The sequence below is a fragment of the Corvus moneduloides genome, chromosome Z, assembly GCF_009650955.1.
Source record: "Corvus moneduloides isolate bCorMon1 chromosome Z, bCorMon1.pri, whole genome shotgun sequence".
NCBI lineage: Eukaryota > Metazoa > Chordata > Aves > Passeriformes > Corvidae > Corvus > Corvus moneduloides.
The window spans coordinates 39368870-39390453 of NC_045511.1; the positions used below are offsets into that span (position 1 = coordinate 39368870).

Genomic DNA, 21584 nt, shown 5'->3' on the forward strand with positions numbered 1-21584 from the left:
TACAAAGGGCTTAAGTCAGCCACCGCAACTACCACCTTAGCTTTTACTCCTGTTGGCATGCCTCACATACCTCTGCATGCTTTCATTAATCATATATCTATTGTCCAGGTCATCAGGTTTTCCCAATACTTTTCAATATGTCTTCTCTCAGTGCTGAGACTTTCTTAACAGGTGAAGTCCTCTCAGCAAGGACTGATGAACTTACCCCATCCTTTGCAACTGCTGTCGTCTCCAACTGAGGTGAAAACTCATACTCCGAATGCTTTGTGCTCTCCCATGAGTCCTCATTACACCTAATTGGTTTGTGTTACTCAAATATGATCTGATTAAATTAGAGAACACCATTTCAGCTTTTTGTCTTGTAAGTAATTTGATTCAATTTTACAAAACAAAGATGTGTTCTGAGGCAGCAGAACAGGAATCATCAGTGTAGTGAAGAGAAACTCATCATAAGCAGTCACAGTTTTTCCTATGACTGCCTTTATATGATGAATCACAATACATAACTGAGTAGTTCTCAGGTATCAAAAGTCTTTAAAGCTAGTGGACAGAAGCAGAGTTGAAATTACCCAATGACAAACCCTATAAAAATATCTCCTTATTCTCTGTCCAGATATGTGAAGATCCAAGTCCCCTACAACCTGTTTTGGCAGCTGCACCTGTCCTGCAGTATAGTCAGGCAATACCCTTACATTATTTAAACAAACATCCAAAGTAAACTATTATTTATATAAATAACAAGCAGTTTCTTTATTTTTCTGTCTATCTAGGTTGCTTGGAGACCAGTGTTTTCAGGAATAGGAATGCAGTTTATTCTTGGGGTTCTTATTCTGAGGACCAAAGTGGGTTTTGATGTATTTAACTGGCTAGGCATTCAGATCCAGGTAAGCTATTGAGCAAAATCCTTACTTGTTTAATATAATTTTCTGTCTTGAAAGTCTTAAATTATATGAACAGTCTGTTCAAGGATCCATTTGTCCCTTGATTTTTTCTCCTCTTGAGGAAAAATGGATTCTCAGAAAGGTAGTTGACTTCCTGAATTCAACCTTCTTCTCATTTATTTTTTGTTCCATTAATACAGTGGCCAGAGTAATCCCATTTATTAATGGCTTTACCATCATTGGGCTGAAGTTGTAAATTGGCATTCTTGAAACACAAACTACTGTTGTGCCAGGGCACTCATAGGAACTTTTAGAAATGACTCAACTCCAAATCACCCTTGCAATAAACATGATATGCTGAAAAGCCTTGGGATTTAGGGCACAGCCCTAATTATCTTGAGAGCAGCAACATTCCTGGCACCCAGGACATTTCATAGTTCTCATAACATATAAGAAAATTAATTCAGATACATACAGGTGGCAAAAACCACATCTGCATGCCAGAAGGGATCTCTAAAAAGTGGATGGGATGGGATCTGTCCACAGATGTCTCTGCAGACACAAAATTTTTTTACGTCTCGTACTGTAAACTAATGAATAAGCAATATCCAAAATATAGATCAGAGAGTACCCCCCTGAAGGACGTTCAGACTTTTCACCCCAGGGATACTATTCTCACGGCTGTTCTTCACAGGTAATTAAGCACATGTAAAACCAGACAGTGCAGAATGTACTGTCTCTGTGTGGGAGCAAAAGCACAGATCTGACGTCTAATCTGCAGGCAGTGGGAGTCAGCTGGGTTTTGTTACCAGGTTTGCAGTTTCTGACCGAAGCAGGTCTGGTGCCCCCTTTCGTTAGCTTCATATTTTTATGTCTTACAGTCTCTCCTGTCAGAACTAATTACGGTAGCTATTACAAAATGTATTTTAACTCCATTTTAAACTGTATCATTAACGCATATATTTGCATCAGAAGTATAAAAATGCACCACCGGATCAGAATTAAAAAGTAGAAGATTCCCTTAGGCTAGCTCTTAGCTACACCTTCCCAAACTCGTTACTTCAGCCATCAAACCTCCGTTTTAAGCCGTGTAGTTTATTTTACCTATTTACATCGGATGGAGCATAGGAATGCACCAGCGTATTTGGATTAAAGAGTAAATGTTTCTTTCAGTGTAGCTTATGGCCTCTATTTTGTCGGGTACTCAGCAGAGCACAGCAGAGATCCTCAATTCAGCCAAACACAGTCAGCGAGGCCTGGACCCCTACAAATCAGAGCCCAATCTTCTTGTACCTCACCAAATTTCTGCAAGACAACTAGCAATATTTTCTTGGGTTTTGGCAGGTACCCAGGTTTTATGGATAAGTTATTTTGCTTTCTGTCCCTAGACTTTTCTGGAGTACTCTGATACAGGTGCCAAGTTTGTGTTTGGTGACAAATACACGGATCACTTCTTTGCTTTTAAGGTAAGATGGTTGTTATATGCCATATGTGGCAGATAGACAATGGTAAGAGGAACAGTATAGCTGGGAAATAAATTTGTCTTGTGATACCTGTGTAGTCATCAGAGAAATCAGCAGGCAAATTATGCCTTATTATGTGACATTCTGAATAGAAAATTTGGGAGCCCTTTCATTGTCTGCTATACACTGAGTTAGATTGCACTTATTTAGTTTAATTATAACAACATATATTGCATGTAGACAGAACTTTGGCATATCTCTCTACAAGGAATAGGTTAAAAGGCTTGTACCTGGCCACTGAAAGAAATATTACCTCCTACCTATCTTCCCTACCTCTCCATGGGTAAAAGTGCTCTACCATGCTATGTTGTTGTGCCTTTAAGTGCTGTGCAGATCACTGCCTCACAGACATTCCCCCTGAAGAAGTGTAGAACCTAGATGTGTATTTATTCATGCTTGGGAGAAGAGCTAGAAGCTCCCTTAGAAAGAAGAATTACATGATACTACATTATTATTGCATTAGTAAGATCACAGAGAGATTTCCCATCTTTCTCTTAAGAGACCTAAGAAACAGCTGGAATGCAGTTCATCTGCTTTGTGCTCTCTAATCTGTACCAGCATCCTTCCTAGTTTTGGTCTGAGAAGTCGCTCATGCCACAATGCCTGCTTAGGTTCGAATTAAGAACATATAAGTCAAAAGAAACCCCAAACCAACCCAAAAAACAAATAAATAAACCCCAAACAAATAAGAAAAATGTACCAGGACTTACTCAGAGACCATTCTTTCGATATTTCAGATACCTGACCATGGACTTATATGCCTTTTATCTTATTTTTTTTCTTGAGGTGATATTCCAAACTAGATATTCTTCAACCTTAGCTCTTTCATTACTTGAGAAAGAAGCTGCTATATGCAAAATAGCCTGCTACTAAGAATAGTCAGAACATCTTAGAAGGAAAAAAGAAATTAGGCATTTCATCAATAAATATGAATTACATTTTAAGAGCAGTACTTTTGCACCTTTAGTTTCGCTTTCCAGGCTCCTCTCACTTTTACTCTATTGAGTACTCAAATAACAATTTTTATTTCCAACTGCATGTTTTGGGGATTAAATTATTTAATTCCCACACCCCTGTGTTATTTTTTCTGTAGTTTTTGACAATGCCTTATGAATATGATTCTTTCCCAAGGTGACTTTTAGTGCCTTAGTGATGATGCAAAATACTTTGCTTACTAAAGCCATAACTAGGGACCAGACAGCCCTAGTTTCCTTCTGTGTAGGCAAACATCCATCAGTCTTATGCTATGGTTCAAGCCAGCAAAACCATGGTATTTTTAGAAGATTATAACAGGAGCAAGTAGATTATTCTCATATTGAAAAACAAGAAAACAAAAACCCATGAGTTGATTTTCAGAGCTGCATATATATATGTGTACATATATATGGCAGACAAGTGTACAGCAGAACCAAAACATGTTGCATCTGCTCCTCCTGTAGACAGAGAATTCCCTCTTCCAACAACAGTGAGTGACAGCCAGCCTCTTCTCTCTTGAAACACTTGTCATTTACTTAGACATTAAGTTGGTCCAAAGTGGTTCTTTATATCTTTCAGATATTTTATGGGCTTTGCATGTTGTGATGATCTCTCCAAATCTTGCCCCAAGATACTTCAAAGCATCCTTCAAAGACAGTGCTTAGCTCCTGAGAGATTAGACAAGGGACAGGATATGTCTTTGCAGAAAACTCAGAGTCCAGTTGTATCCATACTGCATCCTTAGCAATATGCAGGGACACATCAGTTTTCTGCCAGGTGGACATGTTACCAGAGCAGACACATCCCATATGTGCATATGCACACCTGTATGGGTTCTGACCTGGCCCACCAGTCCCCCAGAGCCTTTGAGCACACGGTTCTGGAAGCACTAATTAGTCAAAAATGCACGCATTTACATACATAAACTGGGTTATTTTAGATGTGTATTTGTGTATGCAGATGCATCATTTCTGAATTCTGAAAAAAAAACACTTTCCCACATAAATAAGCACTTCCAAGCAGTTAACTAGATGGAAACGGCCTTTTAGTACTTTGTCTTCTATCCTGTTGACTACAAAAGGCAATGTTTGCTTTGAGCAAAGAAGAAATAAGACTTCTGTTAAATCTTTAGCTTCTTTTTAACACCAGGAAAATTTATGGTTCCCTGAGAAAGGCTTTGCTTTGAAGGTCAAGCTTTAGGAGTGTATGAAAAAGCAGGATGTTCCTTAAACATCAATAGCAACTTCTTTAAAGGAAAACAAGGAAAAAGTTAAACATCAAGCCACAAATGGGAGGGGAGTTGAGAGCAGCCAACAATTTTAACTCCCTGCTTTGTATGGTAATAACAAAAGAAAAGGCAGGAGAGAAAGATATTTGTTTTACTGATCTAAAGCTTCTGGTATTACTGCAAGGCAAACTATCCCTACAGAATCACAAAAAGATCAAAGAACCAAACTTGAGAAAGCAGCATTATATTAACCTGTTGAACAGCACAACAATATTGGTTAATTGCTCTCTGTCCTTTCAATGAAAGGTTCTGATCATCAAAATTGAGTTTCTAAATGTTTATCAAAATTGTTCATAGTACCAGCTCTCCTCTAGAAAGGCATAGCGTCTGTTTACTGAAAAGGCCTGAACTAACAAAGTGGTTTGTTGTTTTTCATTCTGTTACTTGATTTTATTTGCAATGCATTATGTCATTAGTGAACACACATGAAAGCTTATGTGGCTGTGGGAAAATGACTGAGGCCCTGTGGACTGGTAACTGGAGATACATTTAGAGGAAACTGAGGGGTTATATTAGCATCTTAACAGGAATTATAATACACGGTAAATCACGGTTGCTGCTCCCTGCATGGAGTATGGTTGGCGCATGACTTGAAACCTCTTCCACGATGATTTACCATCATCTACTAAGGGGGATGACATGGAGGGTGAAGCAGAGTGGAGACACCATGGCCAGGCTCTGTGGAAATCCTTGCAGGGAAGGGACCTTGGTGGTACATTGTAGCTGATAAGCCACATACCAACTGTCAACCCGGGGAAAGAAGGGAAGATGTCCCACTGCTGAGCCAGCAACTGTGGCGAAATCCCTCTCCTTTGATGAACTTGCTTCATTAAAGCCTAATAATAATATTAATGCACACATCCATGTCAAAGTTACCCGTCCCCGAGGTACTGCCACCCCTCAATGGGATGCTCTCTGTATTATTTTTGACTGTATCTTTAAAAGCGAAGGGAGACAATTTTACACTGATCAGTAACAAAGGTATGTATGACTAGAGTCACTCAAGCTGCACGTAAACACGAAGAAATATTATGTAAGTTAAGAATGGAGGAAAAGTTAGGGAACACTCCATCGTAGCTGCTGTTGATGGGCTGAACCTGTCTTCTTTCCCATAGGAACACCTACTGGGTAAGAACCAGACTCTATGCACCCTGACTACTTTTACTGGGGATTTGAGCGTGTCTGTGTATTCCTTTAAGTATATTTTTGCAGTCAGATACTATCATCAACAATCTTCAAACCTTAACCTGTCATGATTTTATATTAATAAAGAGTGTTATCCTATAAACTGTTAGTGTGAATCCTTCATAGATGCTAGCAGTTGCCAGCAATGGATAATACACTCTAATAAAGGGAAAGACCTGCTGAGAGGTCTCCCTTGTGCTGGTGGTGTGTGTCCCTGACTAAGACAGTCAAACCACCCTCCAATCCAGCAGGACTGCTCAATGAGGAGTCCCCCTAATGGGATGCTGACAAACTGATCAGGTACAAGGGTCTTGGCTTTCCTGGGACACTGTCAGACAAATTAAACACTGAGGGTCACATAAATCTCTCCACACTAAGGGTTGAGGAAGCCTCCCCTTTTCATGTAACAGTGGTACTGTTTTAGCTGTAACTAATCTGTCTGACTAGTTGTGGACTTTGGGGAAATTTTTCTTTCTTTTGTGTATTAGCATAGAAGTGGTGGGGTCCTGTATATTTAACATACTTGAGAATCAAGTTATATTAGTTTTATTCAGCATGGAAACCCAACAGATTTAATAATCCATCAGATTTAATAATCCAATCCTTTTAATAATCCATTCATGCAATTCTTTTAAATTATGTTGAAAGAAAGTATTTTTCAGTCTCCAAAGTAAGAGATGGATATTCACATTTTGTATTTAGTAAGTATATACCTTTAAATAGATTCTGTTTAAAGAATGTAAATGTTTGAACTAACTTAAACATGGCTATAAACTAACATATATCATGCTAAACCAGACAGTTTCAAAACAATCACGGTTGTGTTAGAAAACTATGTAGATAAATGAAAATTACTTAATTACAGCACAATCAGGAAGGTCAAAAATTTTACAGCTAAGAGTAAACTTTAAGATGACTTTTCAATACCTGTAAGTACAACTTCAAAAGCAGGATTCCATTTTCAAAGATTAAATGGCCTAAAGGACAGGAAACTACTCTAGAAGTTTTAATGATCTTGTGTCTTCAAACCAGGTCCTGCCAATTGTGGTTTTCTTCAGTACAGTTATGTCTATGCTTTACCACGTGGGATTTATGCAGTGGCTTATTGGAAAGGTATGCATTTTTACCAGTTAGGTGCTCATTTGGCTAGTGTGGGAAACATTTTGAACACATGCAGAGGAACCTAACCTGGAAATAGTTCCAAATATTACCATTGCAAAATCTTAATTGGCATCACATTCCACATTTTCTGTCTCTCAGTCTGGTTTCATTGCTTATGTCATATTAATTGTTCGATTTCCCTGGCTAGCTTTAGCATTCCTCAGGTGCCATACTTGCTTAAATCTTCCTTTTTGCCTGCCCTTCTCACAGCCCTCAAAGTGCAGGATGGAGATTAAGTCACAGACAGTGGATTTCTGCTAAGTGTTTCAGTAGCAATTGCATGTACCTTCCTATCACAGATACCCAAATAAGGTCAAAGCAGGTTCTTCGCCTCATTCTCCTAAGTGTTCATTTCTGTCAGCATCTATGTGTAGTGCTAGTGTCTACTAAGATAAGATCTGTCCAGTAAAACTATCATATGAGGGAAAAGATCTTCTTCTATGGTGGTCGTTAAACCTTATTTAAAGATACTCCTAAATTAAAAGTACTTTGCCCCTTTACATTCATAATACTGTTATATAAGCACCATGAACCTCACCTAGCACCTGGTGTGCTAAAATTGCAACGAGACAATTTTAACCTTAATCTAAATTTCATATTTTTCCCCTTCATATGATCCAAGTCTCTTTGGACAAGAACATAAATAATAAGAACACATGAAAACATGTGTTTTGTTTAATTTTGTTTAACATTTTGTGCCCCGAAGGAGCCTGGAGTACTCTCAGTTCTGTTAAATTGCTCTTCCTCTATCTTATTTTAGGATGTAATAATTACATGAATGTGCTACACCTTGGAGCTGAAATCATAACTCAGGAAGTATTGTAACATGTCTCTGAACTCTTAAATCTATATGATTAACTCAAGAAGGGCATGGAATGGCCAGAACAAATTTTTGTTTATTTTTTTAAATCATTTTAGGTTGGTTGGATAATGCACATTTTCATGGGGACAACTCCTGTTGAGTCTCTGGTAGCTGCGAGTAACATATTTGTGGGACAGGTGAGTTGGAGCACAGAAAAACATGCTAACACAATACTACAGAATATAGGGAAATAATGCTGCTCATGGAGCATTTGTGTATTAAAAAAAAATCTCTTATAAAGCCAGGATTCCACTACAGCAAGTCTAATGTTGATTTCCAAAATTGCAGTATGTTCCTATGTTGGCAGTGATGCACAATGGAGTGGATTTGGGAAGTGATATGTTTTCCCGACAGAAGGTCAAACATAAATGTAGGTGATAGGTCTCCCTACCAGATTACTCCAAGGCCATGAAGAAATGAGAGTTTTAGGATTCTTTTTCAATTGAAAAGGCAAGTGGTATGAAAAGACAGCATGCAAAGCAGGCCAAGGGCAGGAGAGAGAGATGCAGAAAACTAAGATCCAGGGCTAGCAGTATAAGGCCTTATCCACCAAATGAGTGGACAGCATCTAGTAGACCACTTTAATGGGAAATGAGTGAAACCCACATTTACAACAATATCTGTCGAAAGCTTAAAAGCAATGTAGAAAGATCAACAATTAACATCCAAGTCCAAATGCAATATTGGCATGATATTTAGCAGTGGTGCATCACCGCATCCCCCTGCTTCAAGGTTTAGGGTAGTACCTCTCCATGACACTGCCTCCAGAATGTGCTCACACGCATGCCAGAGGGGCATGTTTCACTTGACTAACAAACAGCCTTATCTGTGGCTGTCCCTAAGTGACTCAGAATTGGAATAGAATTTCTTGACAATTTCATTGTGCCTTTCAGGGAGACAGTAAACCAGCCAGAATTGTCTTCAGACATTCTCCTTCTTGGGATAAAAAATCCCCAGTCTAATGAAATATGAGTGCTTGTTAGCACTAGGATTAACTAGTCAAAGACACCTAAGAAAGTGTGATGCAGACACTCATTTTTCTGCCCTGTTAATAAAAGAAATCTTTGGGATTTTATTAGGGATTTCTTAATTTGATACTTGTTTTTCACTTCCAGACAGAGTCTCCTCTCCTGGTACGGCCCTACTTACCATACATCACCAAATCTGAACTCCATGCAGTCATGACAGCAGGATTCTCAACTATCGCTGGAAGTGTCTTAGGAGCATATATTTCTTTTGGGGTAAGACAGGGGAAGAGAACTAGAAAATATCTGGTTTATCTGAAATGTTTTAAGTATGTAGCCCAGCTAAAATGCTTTGAAAATGTCCCTCAATCATTCTCACTGTTTGTTTCTTTCTTCTCTGAAGGAATTAACCACAAAAATTCCTGGTCTTCTGACAGCTCTTTCTCTTTTCCTTATGAGAAATAAGAACTTTTGATGACCTCCTGTAGAAAAAATCATCCAAACAACTAACCAATTTAATTGCTTTCCTCCATGTTTGTGCATGATATGGTTATCATGGAGTATTTTCTATCACCTGGAATTCTAGGTTTCCTCCTCCCACCTGCTGACTGCTTCTGTCATGTCAGCACCAGCGTCATTAGCTGCCTCCAAATTATTCTGGCCTGAAACTGAAAAGCCTCTGGTAACTCTGAAGAGTGGCCTACAAATGGCAAAAAGGTAAGCTGGTCCAGGTACTAGTTAATACTACTGCAAAAATGGTTTTTGGGAAAGTAACTCCTCACACATAAATTTTAGGGAGATTACATAGTAGGATTGCAAACAATAAATTAATTACAGACTAATATACTGCAAATGGTTGATTTGTGAATTCAGGTGAGTGTGCCCAATAATAATCTAACATATGCCAAGGACCTGGGTCAAACTGTAAACTCTCCAAAGAAAGAGGGAAATACCTACCTGAGGACCTGCCAGGAGGCTTTCCCTTTTGTAATGTTGCTGCCTTTTTTCTGTAATGAATCTGAAAATACAAACATGTAAAAGCAAAGGCAGAGCAATCATTTCAACAACAGCGGCAAACTTGTTGCCCATCTGCAGGGAGACTTCTCTTAAGAAGGACAGGCAAAGCAGAAAGGTTTGTAAGGATCTGCTCCTGAACGGCCCAGGCATTTCTGCAAGGGCTGCATGGAAGAGGAGCAGTGACACTCCCTAATCCCAGCAGTGCTACAGTTTTGAGATCTGATCCATATCTTGCCCAACCCTGAATGTACCAGAATTCATTCTCAGGGCACCACAAGCATATGCTTCAAGTGTCTGCCATGAGGACAGGGAAATCCAACTTCACCTCATAATTCTTTTTCATTATTTTCTCTATGAGTGAACAAACTGTTTCAGTACTAGACTTTTAATCAAGTGCATGTACATTTTAGTTCTATTATTTGTTCTTGAGTTTAAAGATGTTCACACTGTTTTTTTCTTCACTGTCAAAGTGAATCAAAGAATCTGCTGGAAGCAGCCAGTCAGGGTGCCTCTACCTCCGTTGGGCTGGTAGCAAACATCGCCGTGAATGTGATCTCCTTCCTTGCCCTGCTGAGCTTCCTTGACTCAGGCCTTTCTTGGGTGGGCAACTTGTTTGACTATCCACAGCTGAACTTTGAGGTATGGTCTCCAGGTCCTTCATGCAGCTTGGATACATGCATAATTTGTCTTTCTCAAATTTAAGTGCTTGTGTGGTTTGTTTGTAGGGGTTTTTTTTGTTGTTGTTTTGTGTTTTAACATGATCTAAACCCATATTTCATTTGCATGTTCTGAAAGTTTTTTAAAGTAAAATTTTTGCCATAAAAGTATTTCTGTATCTATTAGTCCACATATAGTTTCCCTCTGTGGTGTTCTTTCTAACCCTCAAAGTATGTTTACACGGAGTATGCTAGCACCTGCCCCCTCTGACTTGGCAGTGCAGCAGATCTGTCAGTTACACACCTGCCAAGCCATTAACATCTCCTTCAGCTAAATATTAAAGTGGCTTTAGCTTCAGAGAATCCCATCAAACCCTTAATGCTTGCTAGGTTCGCTTAGATGGGGACACTGGGGCAAGGCTGGACTTGTCTGAAACCAGACTTGATATCTCCTAGTTCTCGATACAATTACAACATAAAACTGTACCCGAATCACTCAACTGAGCAAAGGGGTTTCAAACAGGACTTGTGTTTAAACCTAGGTCAATATGTGAATTTTGACCCAATGCAACTACCTTGTTTCAATGGTTTGGGGCTTTTTGTTTTGCAAGACCCTAATAAAAGCCCTGTGGAAAACATGGATATAACTTGTGTTAAAGGTGCTGCAGAAGTGAATAGTCACTCACAACAGACCTGGCTTCAGCAATACTAAGTTATTACCCTGGTGAGCTTTCAAGACATCTCACTGCACCCCAAACACCCACAGCTGAGGAAAGGCACAAGTATGTGCCTCAAGCATACTCATGCAAAGGCTGGTATTTTAATAACTGCTGGATGGTGCAAGATATGGACAGGTAGATAGTCCACAAAGAATTGAAACACACAGACATGATGCATGCAGCCATTCTTCCCTTAGGAGAGACATTAACGTAACTTTTTGCGGGCAGAGAAACCAGCCAGAAATAGTAACTGCTTTAAGACCTCCATTACATTCCCTAAGGACAATCTGACCAAACCCTTTCACAACTGGAGCTATTTTCTCCCATATAAAAATAAGCTATACTGTGAATGGGATTTCTTTTTCAATTTGCATAGATCTTGTAATGCCAGGAAAAAGTAGGTACAGCTTTAATTGTATCAGATGCACAGTTTTTATGCAGAGACAACTCTTTTGTTTACGCTGGTTGGAGTCCAATAACCTGATAATTAAGCATGTTCATTAACACATTTGATTTAATCAAGAGAAGAATTAGAATTCTCACTTCTCTTATCAGCTCTTTTAGTTCAATCTTCCTTCTTGTCATCAAACACTTTGCCTAATTTGAAGCCCTATTGAGGGGAAAAAAGGCACAGAAACGTTTGTTTTGTTTTAGATATAAGATTAGGGACATATATAAATATTTTGTTATATCTAGAGTCTGGATTAGTATTTTAAAAGTTACTCAAGCATGCCTTACTATTAAAAACTATCCCAGAGTTATTGCCAGCAGAAATTCAAAGCCAGTTTTCCTCTGCTAAAACAAAACCATCCTTATTTTAAGTTTAGGAAAGTTACTGCATGCTGTTGTTCCTTGACCAACCATATCTCTTGACCTGCTTTGTCTTATACATTCTGCAGAACATTTGTGCGTATGTCTTCATGCCATTCTCTTTCATGATGGGAGTAGACTGGGAAGACAGTTTTATTGTCGGTGGACTACTGGGTTACAAAACTTTCTTCAATGAGTTTGTGGCTTATGAACGCCTTTCAAAACTGATTCAAAACCGAGAAAAGGGTGGAAGCATGTACATTAATGGTGTGAAGCAGTATATGACAGTAAGTAACATTTTCTGTTCTACAGATTTATTTGATCTAATACTTCAATGTTGAAACTCAACTTATTTTTTAATATGGCCATAGAATGGTTGCATAATACTCTTAAGATGTGTCTTTGAGTGACAGAGTTCAATTATGAGAATGCAGCATTCCTCTGTGAGGCTGCCATGACTTTCACTGCCCTAGCCATCTTGAATAAACATAGAAACAGAAAGGCATGGGTTTGGAAATATGCAGTGTCCCACAGGACACTGCACTTAAGACAAGGCTTTCTTCAAGGCAACTTTCTTCTTACCTGATTCTTAGCACTTTCCTATGAGCTACTCTCCCAAGAAAACCCTGAGGAAGAACTTGAGGATCCTCCTGCCCTCAGAGGTTTGTTCAAGCATTAAACTTGAAGAGAGGCATCCAGCAAGCTCCAGCAGGCAGCATTACTGGCACACATTTGTGTAGGCTGTTGTTCCCTCTGCAGAGGACAGTAACAAAAGACATGTATTACACGGCATACACCTCCCTTGACACACTGAGTCCAACCAGTCTCTCTCAGGTGAGCTTTCCAGCCTTGTCCCACCTTTCATTCACAGTCTACCCAACCGACCTGTAACTTTTACTACAGTGCCCTGAGGAAGGCAGCGCTAAGGGCATCCTAGGTGTGTGTGCACGGGGCCAAAGGTCATGCAGTGATCAAAGCTGACCTTTGCAGACATGACTGCTCCACCCTCTGGCATTCACATGCACAGCACATGCTGAATTCTTCCTGAGCACAGGCAATGAAAACCATGATATCCAGCTTTTCACCTTCATTGATCCTTCTTTCTCAAATTGAGACAGATTGTCACTGTAGAGAAATCCTGAATTAGAAAGTATTTTGTACAGCTCTTATTTCCTTATTTGAATCAGATGGGATGCTGTGGATACCTCTTATATTAAAAACCAAACCCACGTTCTTGACCACTTGCATTCCTGATTAACAGAACATATTTCATATGTGGAGGTAGAAAGCCAGATGGTCTGTCAAATATTTGCACCCTTGCTTGAGCATCCATTACTAGTGTTCCTGAAATTGTTGGCAATAGGGTCCTGGGCTAGAATGATCTTCGATATGCCCTGCTATAGAAGTGCTTCCTTCTACTATGTGAATGTGGCACTGAATTCCTGTATAAGTGAATAAGGTTTTTTTAGCCTGGAATACAGCCTTAAAACACAGATCCCAAGAACTCTGTTTCACTCTGTTTTCTTTTTCCCTTTTTCTTTTTCTTTTTCTTTTCTTTTTCTTTTTCCTTTTTCTTTTTCTTTGTCTTTTTCTTTCTTTCTTCCCCATAAGATGTCATATAGAACTTTCACATTCACTTCTAATACCTGTAAAGAGCTGTATTAGCTTCCCTGGTGAAAAAGCTCTGAAATACATAAACAATTTTGATTCATAATGCTGGTAAAAATTGGCTGGTAACCATCATAATTACAGCACAACAGTTCAGATGAGGGTGCGCTTGCCTTCCATTTTTAATTTCTCTTCAGCTTCAGAGCTCTCTAATTCATCCACACAGATTTTCACTCTGAGCAAACAAGTGTCTTCACCTGAGTCATTAATTACACGGCTTCCTGTTTTCAGAGCTAGGAAAGTGCAAATGAAAGCAGGGAAATCACAGTACACAGAGGTTTTTCTAGGAAAAGCTGGTAGAGTGGGTACTTGAAAAACATTTTCCTGCATTTGTGCAGATTGATTGAAAGTACCTACAAATTGATGTTCACAAAAGAGGAATTAAACCAGGGAAACTTCTAATAAACAGGAAACCTGCCAGAACACTCACTCATTTTCAGTTTGAACCTAAGCCACAGTAAATAGGAATTCAGAGCTTCCAGGGGGACAAATTCATTTGTTGAGATATGTTGCCTCCTTTCTCAAAATGTTTGAACTACGTTTGTCTGAAGGCCCACAAGGTTTGTAGCCTGATTTTATCTAAAGCCATTTTGTGTCCTGTGAGTGTCCCTCCATGGAGGCAAAGGCCAACTTTGTCTCTGCTCTGAGGTCCAGGCTTAGATGGTGTTACCCAGGGGGAGAAGGGGGGTGGAAGTCAGCATGGAAATTGTTAATGGGGATTCCAAAATCATGATGTTCCTCTCTGCCTGTTAACACCTCAATGTACCCACTTCCTAGGAGACTCATTTGCCTTCTCCACACAGGGTGGAGCATGCACAAAGCAGCTTTGTACATAGAGCCCGCTGCTTCTTCAGGGACAAAGAAGTCAGGGATACATACCAAAACTTTAGGTTCCAACAGAGTTTTATAGAGGCATCCAGCTGTGAAAAACAAGTTGTGTTATAGCTCTCTGACTCATACTTTCAGAAAACAGCAGCTAAGTTGCCACTAGTAAGATCAGATTTTTTTTTTTTTTTGTCTTTAATTATTAGTACTCAATTCAAAAAGACACAACAATATACGTGAAAGATAAAATCATCACATGGCTTATGAGTCCTCACATGGGCAGTGGGTATAAAAGCCTGTGACTTTCAAGAAGAGAATAAGTCTACTTTTCTGAAAGCCACACCTTGGGTAGCAACCAAGCAAAACAGAATGATTTTAGTACTCGGAACCCTGAGCCACAATGCCATGTTTTCAGACCTTTAAATCACAACGAGCTGTTTCAAACCACTCAGAGGGTGTGTGTTTGTTTTTCAGGTTCGCTCTGAAGTCATCGCCACCTATGCTCTTTGTGGGTTTGCCAACTTCGGCTCCCTGGGACTGGTAATAGGAGGCCTGAGTAAGAACCTCTCTCACAGATAATTTGTTTGTCAAGCAAATCCCAAAGAAAGCACCCAAAGGAGCAGGCTGTGGGTGAAGCTTAGCAGCTTAGGGGCTGAGCAGCTGCTCTGCCAAGGCATAGCACTCAACTGAGAATGGAAGGGCACACAGAGGGGTACAGGCTTTGGTGTGGAGGTACTGGGAGAGGTGCTGAGGCCAAGGAGAAGGAACCAAGCCCTTCTGATAGCCCTCCCTGTTTAGCCCTCAAACATGAGCCTGAGCTATTACTACCCATGGGCTTCAGGAGAAGCAAATCATCTCCACAGTGTGCTGGTTTGAAAGGTGAAGTTGGCTATTTCCTGTAAAAATATCACATATATGCAGTAGGCTTATAGGGAAAGAGTAAAAGTAAAGGTTTTCAGATCTCAATGGAAGAAGAAAAATTGAAAAACCATCTGAGTTCCTCACCAGGCAGCTAGAATTGCTGGCAGTCCTCTTTACCCAGAAGCCACAGTGGACTCTGCAGTGCCAGCAGTGGGACAGCATAGAGGAGCAAGACCCAGCCATGGGGCCAGACGCATCGAAGGGCATAGTCATCCAGCACAGACGTGCAAACTGCCAAAGCAAACAGAAGTTACCATTTTACATATAAGTCACCCTCTTAACAGAGAGAGGTAACACTGGCACTTGGCCTTCAAACAGCCCACTAAAAAGTGCTGCATTTTTCCTCCATGTTTCCCTTAGTTCAAACTGCAGGGTGGGAAATTCCTCCTGTGGGGGCAAAAGCTGTCAGGTTCACCTTCCTTATATGTATTTCTGCTTGACATACACTTTATTTTTCTTCCTAGCAAGCATTGCTCCCTCAAAAAAGAAGGAGATAGCCGATGGTGCTTTCAGAGCAATGATTGCGGGGACTGCAGCCTGTTTCATGACGGCCTGTGTTGCAGGTACAGTGCTGGGGTTGGGTGTCCCCTACAGTCTGTGACCACCACATGGCAGTGCACCAGCACCAAGCTATATCCACCTGGGCTGCCCCTGTCACTCAAACACAAGTATATCTTTGGGTTTGGCAGGATTAAAAGTTGATACGAGACAAAAGGTTCTTGAAAGCTAGAATATGAAAAGATGTAAAGATTTTAGTTCTCCCATTATGCCTTTATTTTGGGAGGGTGGGGGGTATGGTGTTTTTTGGGGGGAGTTTTTTGTTGGTTTTTGGTCTGTTTGTTTGTTTGTCTGTGCAGATCACGTAACTCATAAACAAAGCAAGTTATAGATGAATTACATTCCCTCCTCCACAGCACTAGATACCAATACAGAGAACCAATTCTGGAAAAGAAACAGAAAAGTGAAATGAAGGAGTGAAAGAGTGAGGAGGAATCTAAACAACTCTTTGTCCTAGTGTTAAATCAATATTTTGAGTGGATATTATTTCCATAGAGCATTTAGACTAGTGAAATGGTCCTAACTGGGACTCCACAGCTGATCCTTATTTTCAAAATTTCACCCTTAATCTGAATGAAGAATCACAACGCAACAGTCATTTTAGGGAATAAATTAAAAGAACATATTAATTATTCAAAAGATTAATTAATTGATATGTTTCAATAGGTAAAATTTATCCTCAATATTTAACAATTCCTTTTCAGCTCTCTTACGTGAGCATGTGATACACAAAATTTTATGATGAAGATTAAAGCACTTATATTTCAACAGTGAAGAAAGATCTTGCTATTTTATGTAGCTAAAAGCACTGTCTGTTTCTACCACAACCTCTCTATGCCTTTGTGTTCATGGTAGCAACAGAAACATACACATTTTAATGATAAGCCCACACTATTTTCTGAAGGCTACAGAACTAGCACACCTGAAATAACATCAGTCTCTTAACCATCCATAATATTTTAAATACATGACACTACTCTGCATAACTGAGGAACCAGGAAGCCCTACTAAAATGTATCATTTCACAATACTGATCTTAAGAATAATATCGTGAACAGCCACTGGAAAAATCTCCCCAAAATAATAGAATCTGCTTTGGAAAGAAAATTGCATTCCACTCAGTCTTGCTATGGCAAATGCTTTCCTTATGCTCAGGAGAAAGTAGAAAAGCCAAGCAATTTCTATTACCTCAGTTAAGATAAGAACATATTAAAAATGTGTCCACAACGTTACATGGAGAAGGAGGTATCACTTTCATACTTTTGTGTCTCCCTTACTCCAGTGAATGCAGACATTACTATTTGTAGGAAATTTTGGAGAACATCTAGCAAAGCAAACTATTTAAAACAAAATAAAAGGTTCTGTATTTACTTGCACTGCTTTAAGTGCAACATAGCTTCATTTTAGTTAGTGAAAACTCACTGACCCAGCAGTGAGAAAAGCATTACTATGCAGTATTATTATAATAGGGGCCAAAAGAAAAGGAAACCAAAATTATCTAAGTGTAACAGGTTGCTGTAGTTTAATTTCTACATATAAAAAGTAAATAAATTGTTGTGGTTGCTCCTTACTTCAGTTTTTTAAAATTATTCAGATTCTTTAAAAATCCCACAGTTCAGGGGTTTTGACCTTGTACTTTTACATAACCACCTCAGATGGTGATTTTACGTCAGCCAGGATGGTTCATTTGATCATGCCCCCATGACTCACATCCCCAAATCTCATCTTCCTCTTCATTACTCATTAAGAAAATTGTAACTTACTTCACAGGAATGCTGACCGTCCCTGGTTTGGAAGTTCCTTGCCACATCTTATTAGGAAATGCTTCCAACTTCACAGATTTCCCTGCCAACAGCACAGAGCTAGTTAAATGCTGCCAGCCTCTCTTCACCAGGTATTGAGAAGCCCTTTATCCTCTGAGAGTAAAATTTAGGGAGCTCATATCTTCTCCAAAAACCTAATTTTTTTTTTTTTTTAATTTGGCTTTTTTTTCTTAAGCACCTGCTTTCAGTGAACTAGCATCTTTTAGATAAATGAATATTTTAATGCTGTTGAATTGTTTTCCTCTTCTTGGGCATTTTTCTGTTGCATAGCAAATGCATACAGAAACAACAGACAATACAAAATATCTGTGTTGAAACCTCCTTGTGAGAGGAGAGTCAAGCATTGATCTCTCCTGTGTGGTGACCAGTGACAGGACCTGAGGAAATGGTCTGAAGCTGTGTTCAGGGAGGTTAAGGTAGGATATTAGGAAAGAATTTTTCACCCAGAAGATGGTTGGGCACTGGAACAGGCTCCCCAGGTCACAGCATCAGCCTGACAGAGTTCCCTCGGGCACATGGTGTGACTCCTGGGGATGGTGCTGTTCAGGGTCAGGGGTTGGATTCAATGATCCCTGGCTTATCTCAAATACTAACAAAAAAAAAAATCAAATATTTGAACTAATAATGTTAACATAGTATTTGAGGATAGCAATAGCTGAAAAAAAGTCAGGAGCTTTTCCCTCCTTTCCCTCTTCTGTCTGTGAATGTGACTGAAGATGATAGTAATCAGGCCTGTTTACACTGAAAACTTTACATGCCTTTAAAATCGAAAAATATTTCAAGATAATTTGTATTTCATAACTCTCTGTCCAAGGCAGAGAAGAAAGAAATACTGATATTAAATAAGGAACATACTCAGACATACTCAATACTACCTCAAAAGAACCAAAGGTATATATATTGAGGTTATGGCAAGAACCTTTCAAATCTGTCCTAATGTGCTGCCTCTCTTTTTCTTTTTTTTTTTTCTTTTTCTTCTTCTTCTTCTTTTTCTTCTTTTTCTTTTTCTTCTTCTTCTTCTTCTTCTTCTTCTTCTTCTTCTTCTTCTTCTTCTTCTTCTTCTTTCTTCTTCTTCTTCTTCTTCTTCTTCTTCCTTTCTTTATTTTTCTCTTTCCCTTTCTCTCTTTCCCCTTCCCTTTCTTTTTCTTTTTTTTTCTTTTTCATTTTCACAACTAATTGCTCTAGAAATAAATATTCTTAATTCATCCTTTTCTTCTTGCTACTGAAAATAGAAGAACTTAAACAGCAAAAATCATCTCTGGGTACTCAATCATTCTTACTTCTTCATTCCTCCAACTTTTGCTCATCACACTAATTTTAACTCTAACAGGTTGCTACAAAGACAAGAACCTGCTTTATTTTCAGCAGAATCAACATTAAGCAGATGCTTTGAATATGTAATAATATTGAATAGAGAAGTGAAACCCTCAATCATTTCAGTTGTCTAGGCAGATATACCAGAGGCATGAGGACTTTCTACAGAAAACCGGGAATTACTCTGATAAAACAGAGAACATCTGGATATGTGGCACTTGGCTGGTGTTTGGAAAGTCTCTCTGTTTCATTTCTCATGAAAATTTTAACGCATCTAAAGTTGCTTTGGAAAATGTGTGTTCTCATGTGCGTGTGTGTATGTATATATACATATACTGCAGAGAGAGATTCCCATAGCAAAATTCTGTGATTCTGTGAAAAGGAGTTTTATCTGATTTCTGCTTTATTTCCTTCCCCAGTGCAAATCGTTCGGAGGAGATCTTTCCTGGAGGGAACTACAGTCTGAATTCCTGGAAAGTGTGTTGCCAAATATTGGGTCAACATGCTTTTCATTGCACTTAGGTTAAGTTTTAATTTTTTTAAGAGGATAGATCATAAGAAAGAACTCTGTTCCTTGGAAGAAAGGAAATAAAAAATTTCCTTTGCTACAATGTGGGTGATTTTCCCCCTTGCAATCTTTATTTTTCATTTCTTACCAGCACAATTCCTCTGACTTGCTTGGAATTATTCATAAATTAAACTGGGATAAATGGAAGACACCTCTTGCTGCAGAATTCTTCTCCCATTACAAATCGGAATAGAGAACATTTCTAAGCCTGATTCTCCTGCTTTTATTTCTACCCTGAAACTGACTAATTTGCCAGATTAAACTGCTGTAGGCATGAAGAAAATCAGATTCAGAAGACTTGGCTGCCACTTACAGAAAGCTATGAACTAGAAATAATTTTCAGAGTTGCCATCCATTTCTAATAGTATTTCTTCCTTTTTTGATAGCAAAGAAATGTTTACTGCATGAAGAAAAATTACTCTGTTCTCAGAAATCTGCATTTTCTGCAGAGGTAATTATATATATACACACACATATATATATATATACCTACCTATAGCTAGGTAGCTATAGCTGCACATGAACTGTGCTGCAAACATGTTCTACCTCATCAGGTTGGCCACTGAAGCACCCAAACTGGGGACGAGCCACTCTAAGCCACAGTCCTCCTTCTTCTGCCCACAGGAGAGTGCAGATTGGTCCCTGTTTAGAGTTAACTCATATGAGTGAAAATGTCCAGACTCCAAGTTTCATGTATTAATTCTTTTGAACCTATGTTTTTAACCATTGTGAAAATTGATCCTGGAGTCACCAACCAGGAACTATTATGCACATTTTAACATTATCAAATGCAAGAAAAATCAGGTCCATACCATGACTATTTCCTGTGAAAGCAAGATTAATGTCTCTAAAGGATCCCTTTGAAGAGGAAGGTCTGTTATGGTTTTAAGGTTCAGAACTTTAATGGACTCCAAAACTGAGAAGTTCTTTGCAGAGAGAAAGAGACAGAGAGAGAAAAGGTACAGGAACATCAGAGAATTCTGACACATTCTGCAAATGAAAATTGTGCAGATGGTCCATTCAGGTAAAGCAATTGCTAACTTTTCAATCTTCCATTAATTACTGCAGAATCTTTTCCAGGAAATCCAGGTTCATTAACTTAGACAGCTGCCAGTACAGCTGTTTCCAGGGGGGTATTTATTTGAACTTACTGTGAAAGTGCTAGTTTTCTCTCAAGCTCAGTTCATTAACTTAATCCTCTGAAAAGTTATAAATGCCAGTATTGCTCCTACTTGTGATTTTTATCTCTGGTTTTATATTGTTGGATGTTTTTCTTGGGCCTCATCCACCTAGGTTTAGGAGACTGCATGTCATCCTCAATTTTCAGTGGCTTTAAAGGATGTTTATAATCCTGATTGTGACAGATATATGCTCATATATTTAATGTGAACCCATCCTAAAGAAAATGCGTGGGTTTGATCCACAATTTTTATCCATCATGCTGATTATAGCAGGGTGTAGATTTCAAGTAAGCTTAGAGTCTGAAATAGAGTAATATTTTATTTCAAGGAAAATTAATCAGAAACATTAGTTCTCGCTGTCAAGAAGAACAGACCTCACATGCTCTGTTTACAAATCATCACTGGCACTCTCCCTTTTTGCTACTCCCTACCATGCTTTATTTAATATCAGTCTTTTGAAATGGCTGCTCTTTCCATTTCACAATTGTATGCTGGGTAAAAGGGCTACTTGGGCTAGTAAATACCATCATGCATAAACTGCTAAAAAGTCTCTCATATAGCTGAAGGTAGCAGCCTTCCTCCTGAAGAAATGTGCTCTGTTTCTTTTCCTTTTTAAGACTCTTCTATAGCTGGATTAGATGGAAGGCAATCTTTCCAGAGTATATATGATATTTCGCTACACCT

General features: G+C 39.0%; 1 protein-coding gene across 3 annotated transcripts in view; it reads left to right on the forward strand.

The window, feature by feature from the left end:
- Nucleotides 1-19978, forward strand: part of SLC28A3 (solute carrier family 28 member 3) — a 38922-nt gene extending 18944 nt beyond the window's left edge. For 2 of the 3 annotated variants that reach the window (XM_032097550.1, XM_032097551.1), the window contains 12 exons: nucleotides 771-884; nucleotides 2270-2347; nucleotides 6885-6965; nucleotides 7932-8012; nucleotides 8991-9116; nucleotides 9427-9557; nucleotides 10328-10496; nucleotides 12132-12329; nucleotides 15010-15091; nucleotides 15921-16019; nucleotides 17785-17908; nucleotides 19571-19977. In XM_032097550.1, the coding sequence (XP_031953441.1) occupies nucleotides 771-884; nucleotides 2270-2347; nucleotides 6885-6965; nucleotides 7932-8012; nucleotides 8991-9116; nucleotides 9427-9557; nucleotides 10328-10496; nucleotides 12132-12329; nucleotides 15010-15091; nucleotides 15921-16019; nucleotides 17785-17908; nucleotides 19571-19673 (1386 nt within the window). In that variant the 3' untranslated portion in view covers nucleotides 19674-19977. Of the gene's footprint in view, nucleotides 1-770; nucleotides 885-2269; nucleotides 2348-6884; nucleotides 6966-7931; nucleotides 8013-8990; nucleotides 9117-9426; nucleotides 9558-10327; nucleotides 10497-12131; nucleotides 12330-15009; nucleotides 15092-15920; nucleotides 16020-17784; nucleotides 17909-19570 lie in introns of all 3 variants that reach the window. The other variant, XM_032097549.1, reaches the window with a different exon arrangement.
- Nucleotides 19979-21584: the final 1606 nt, after the last annotated feature.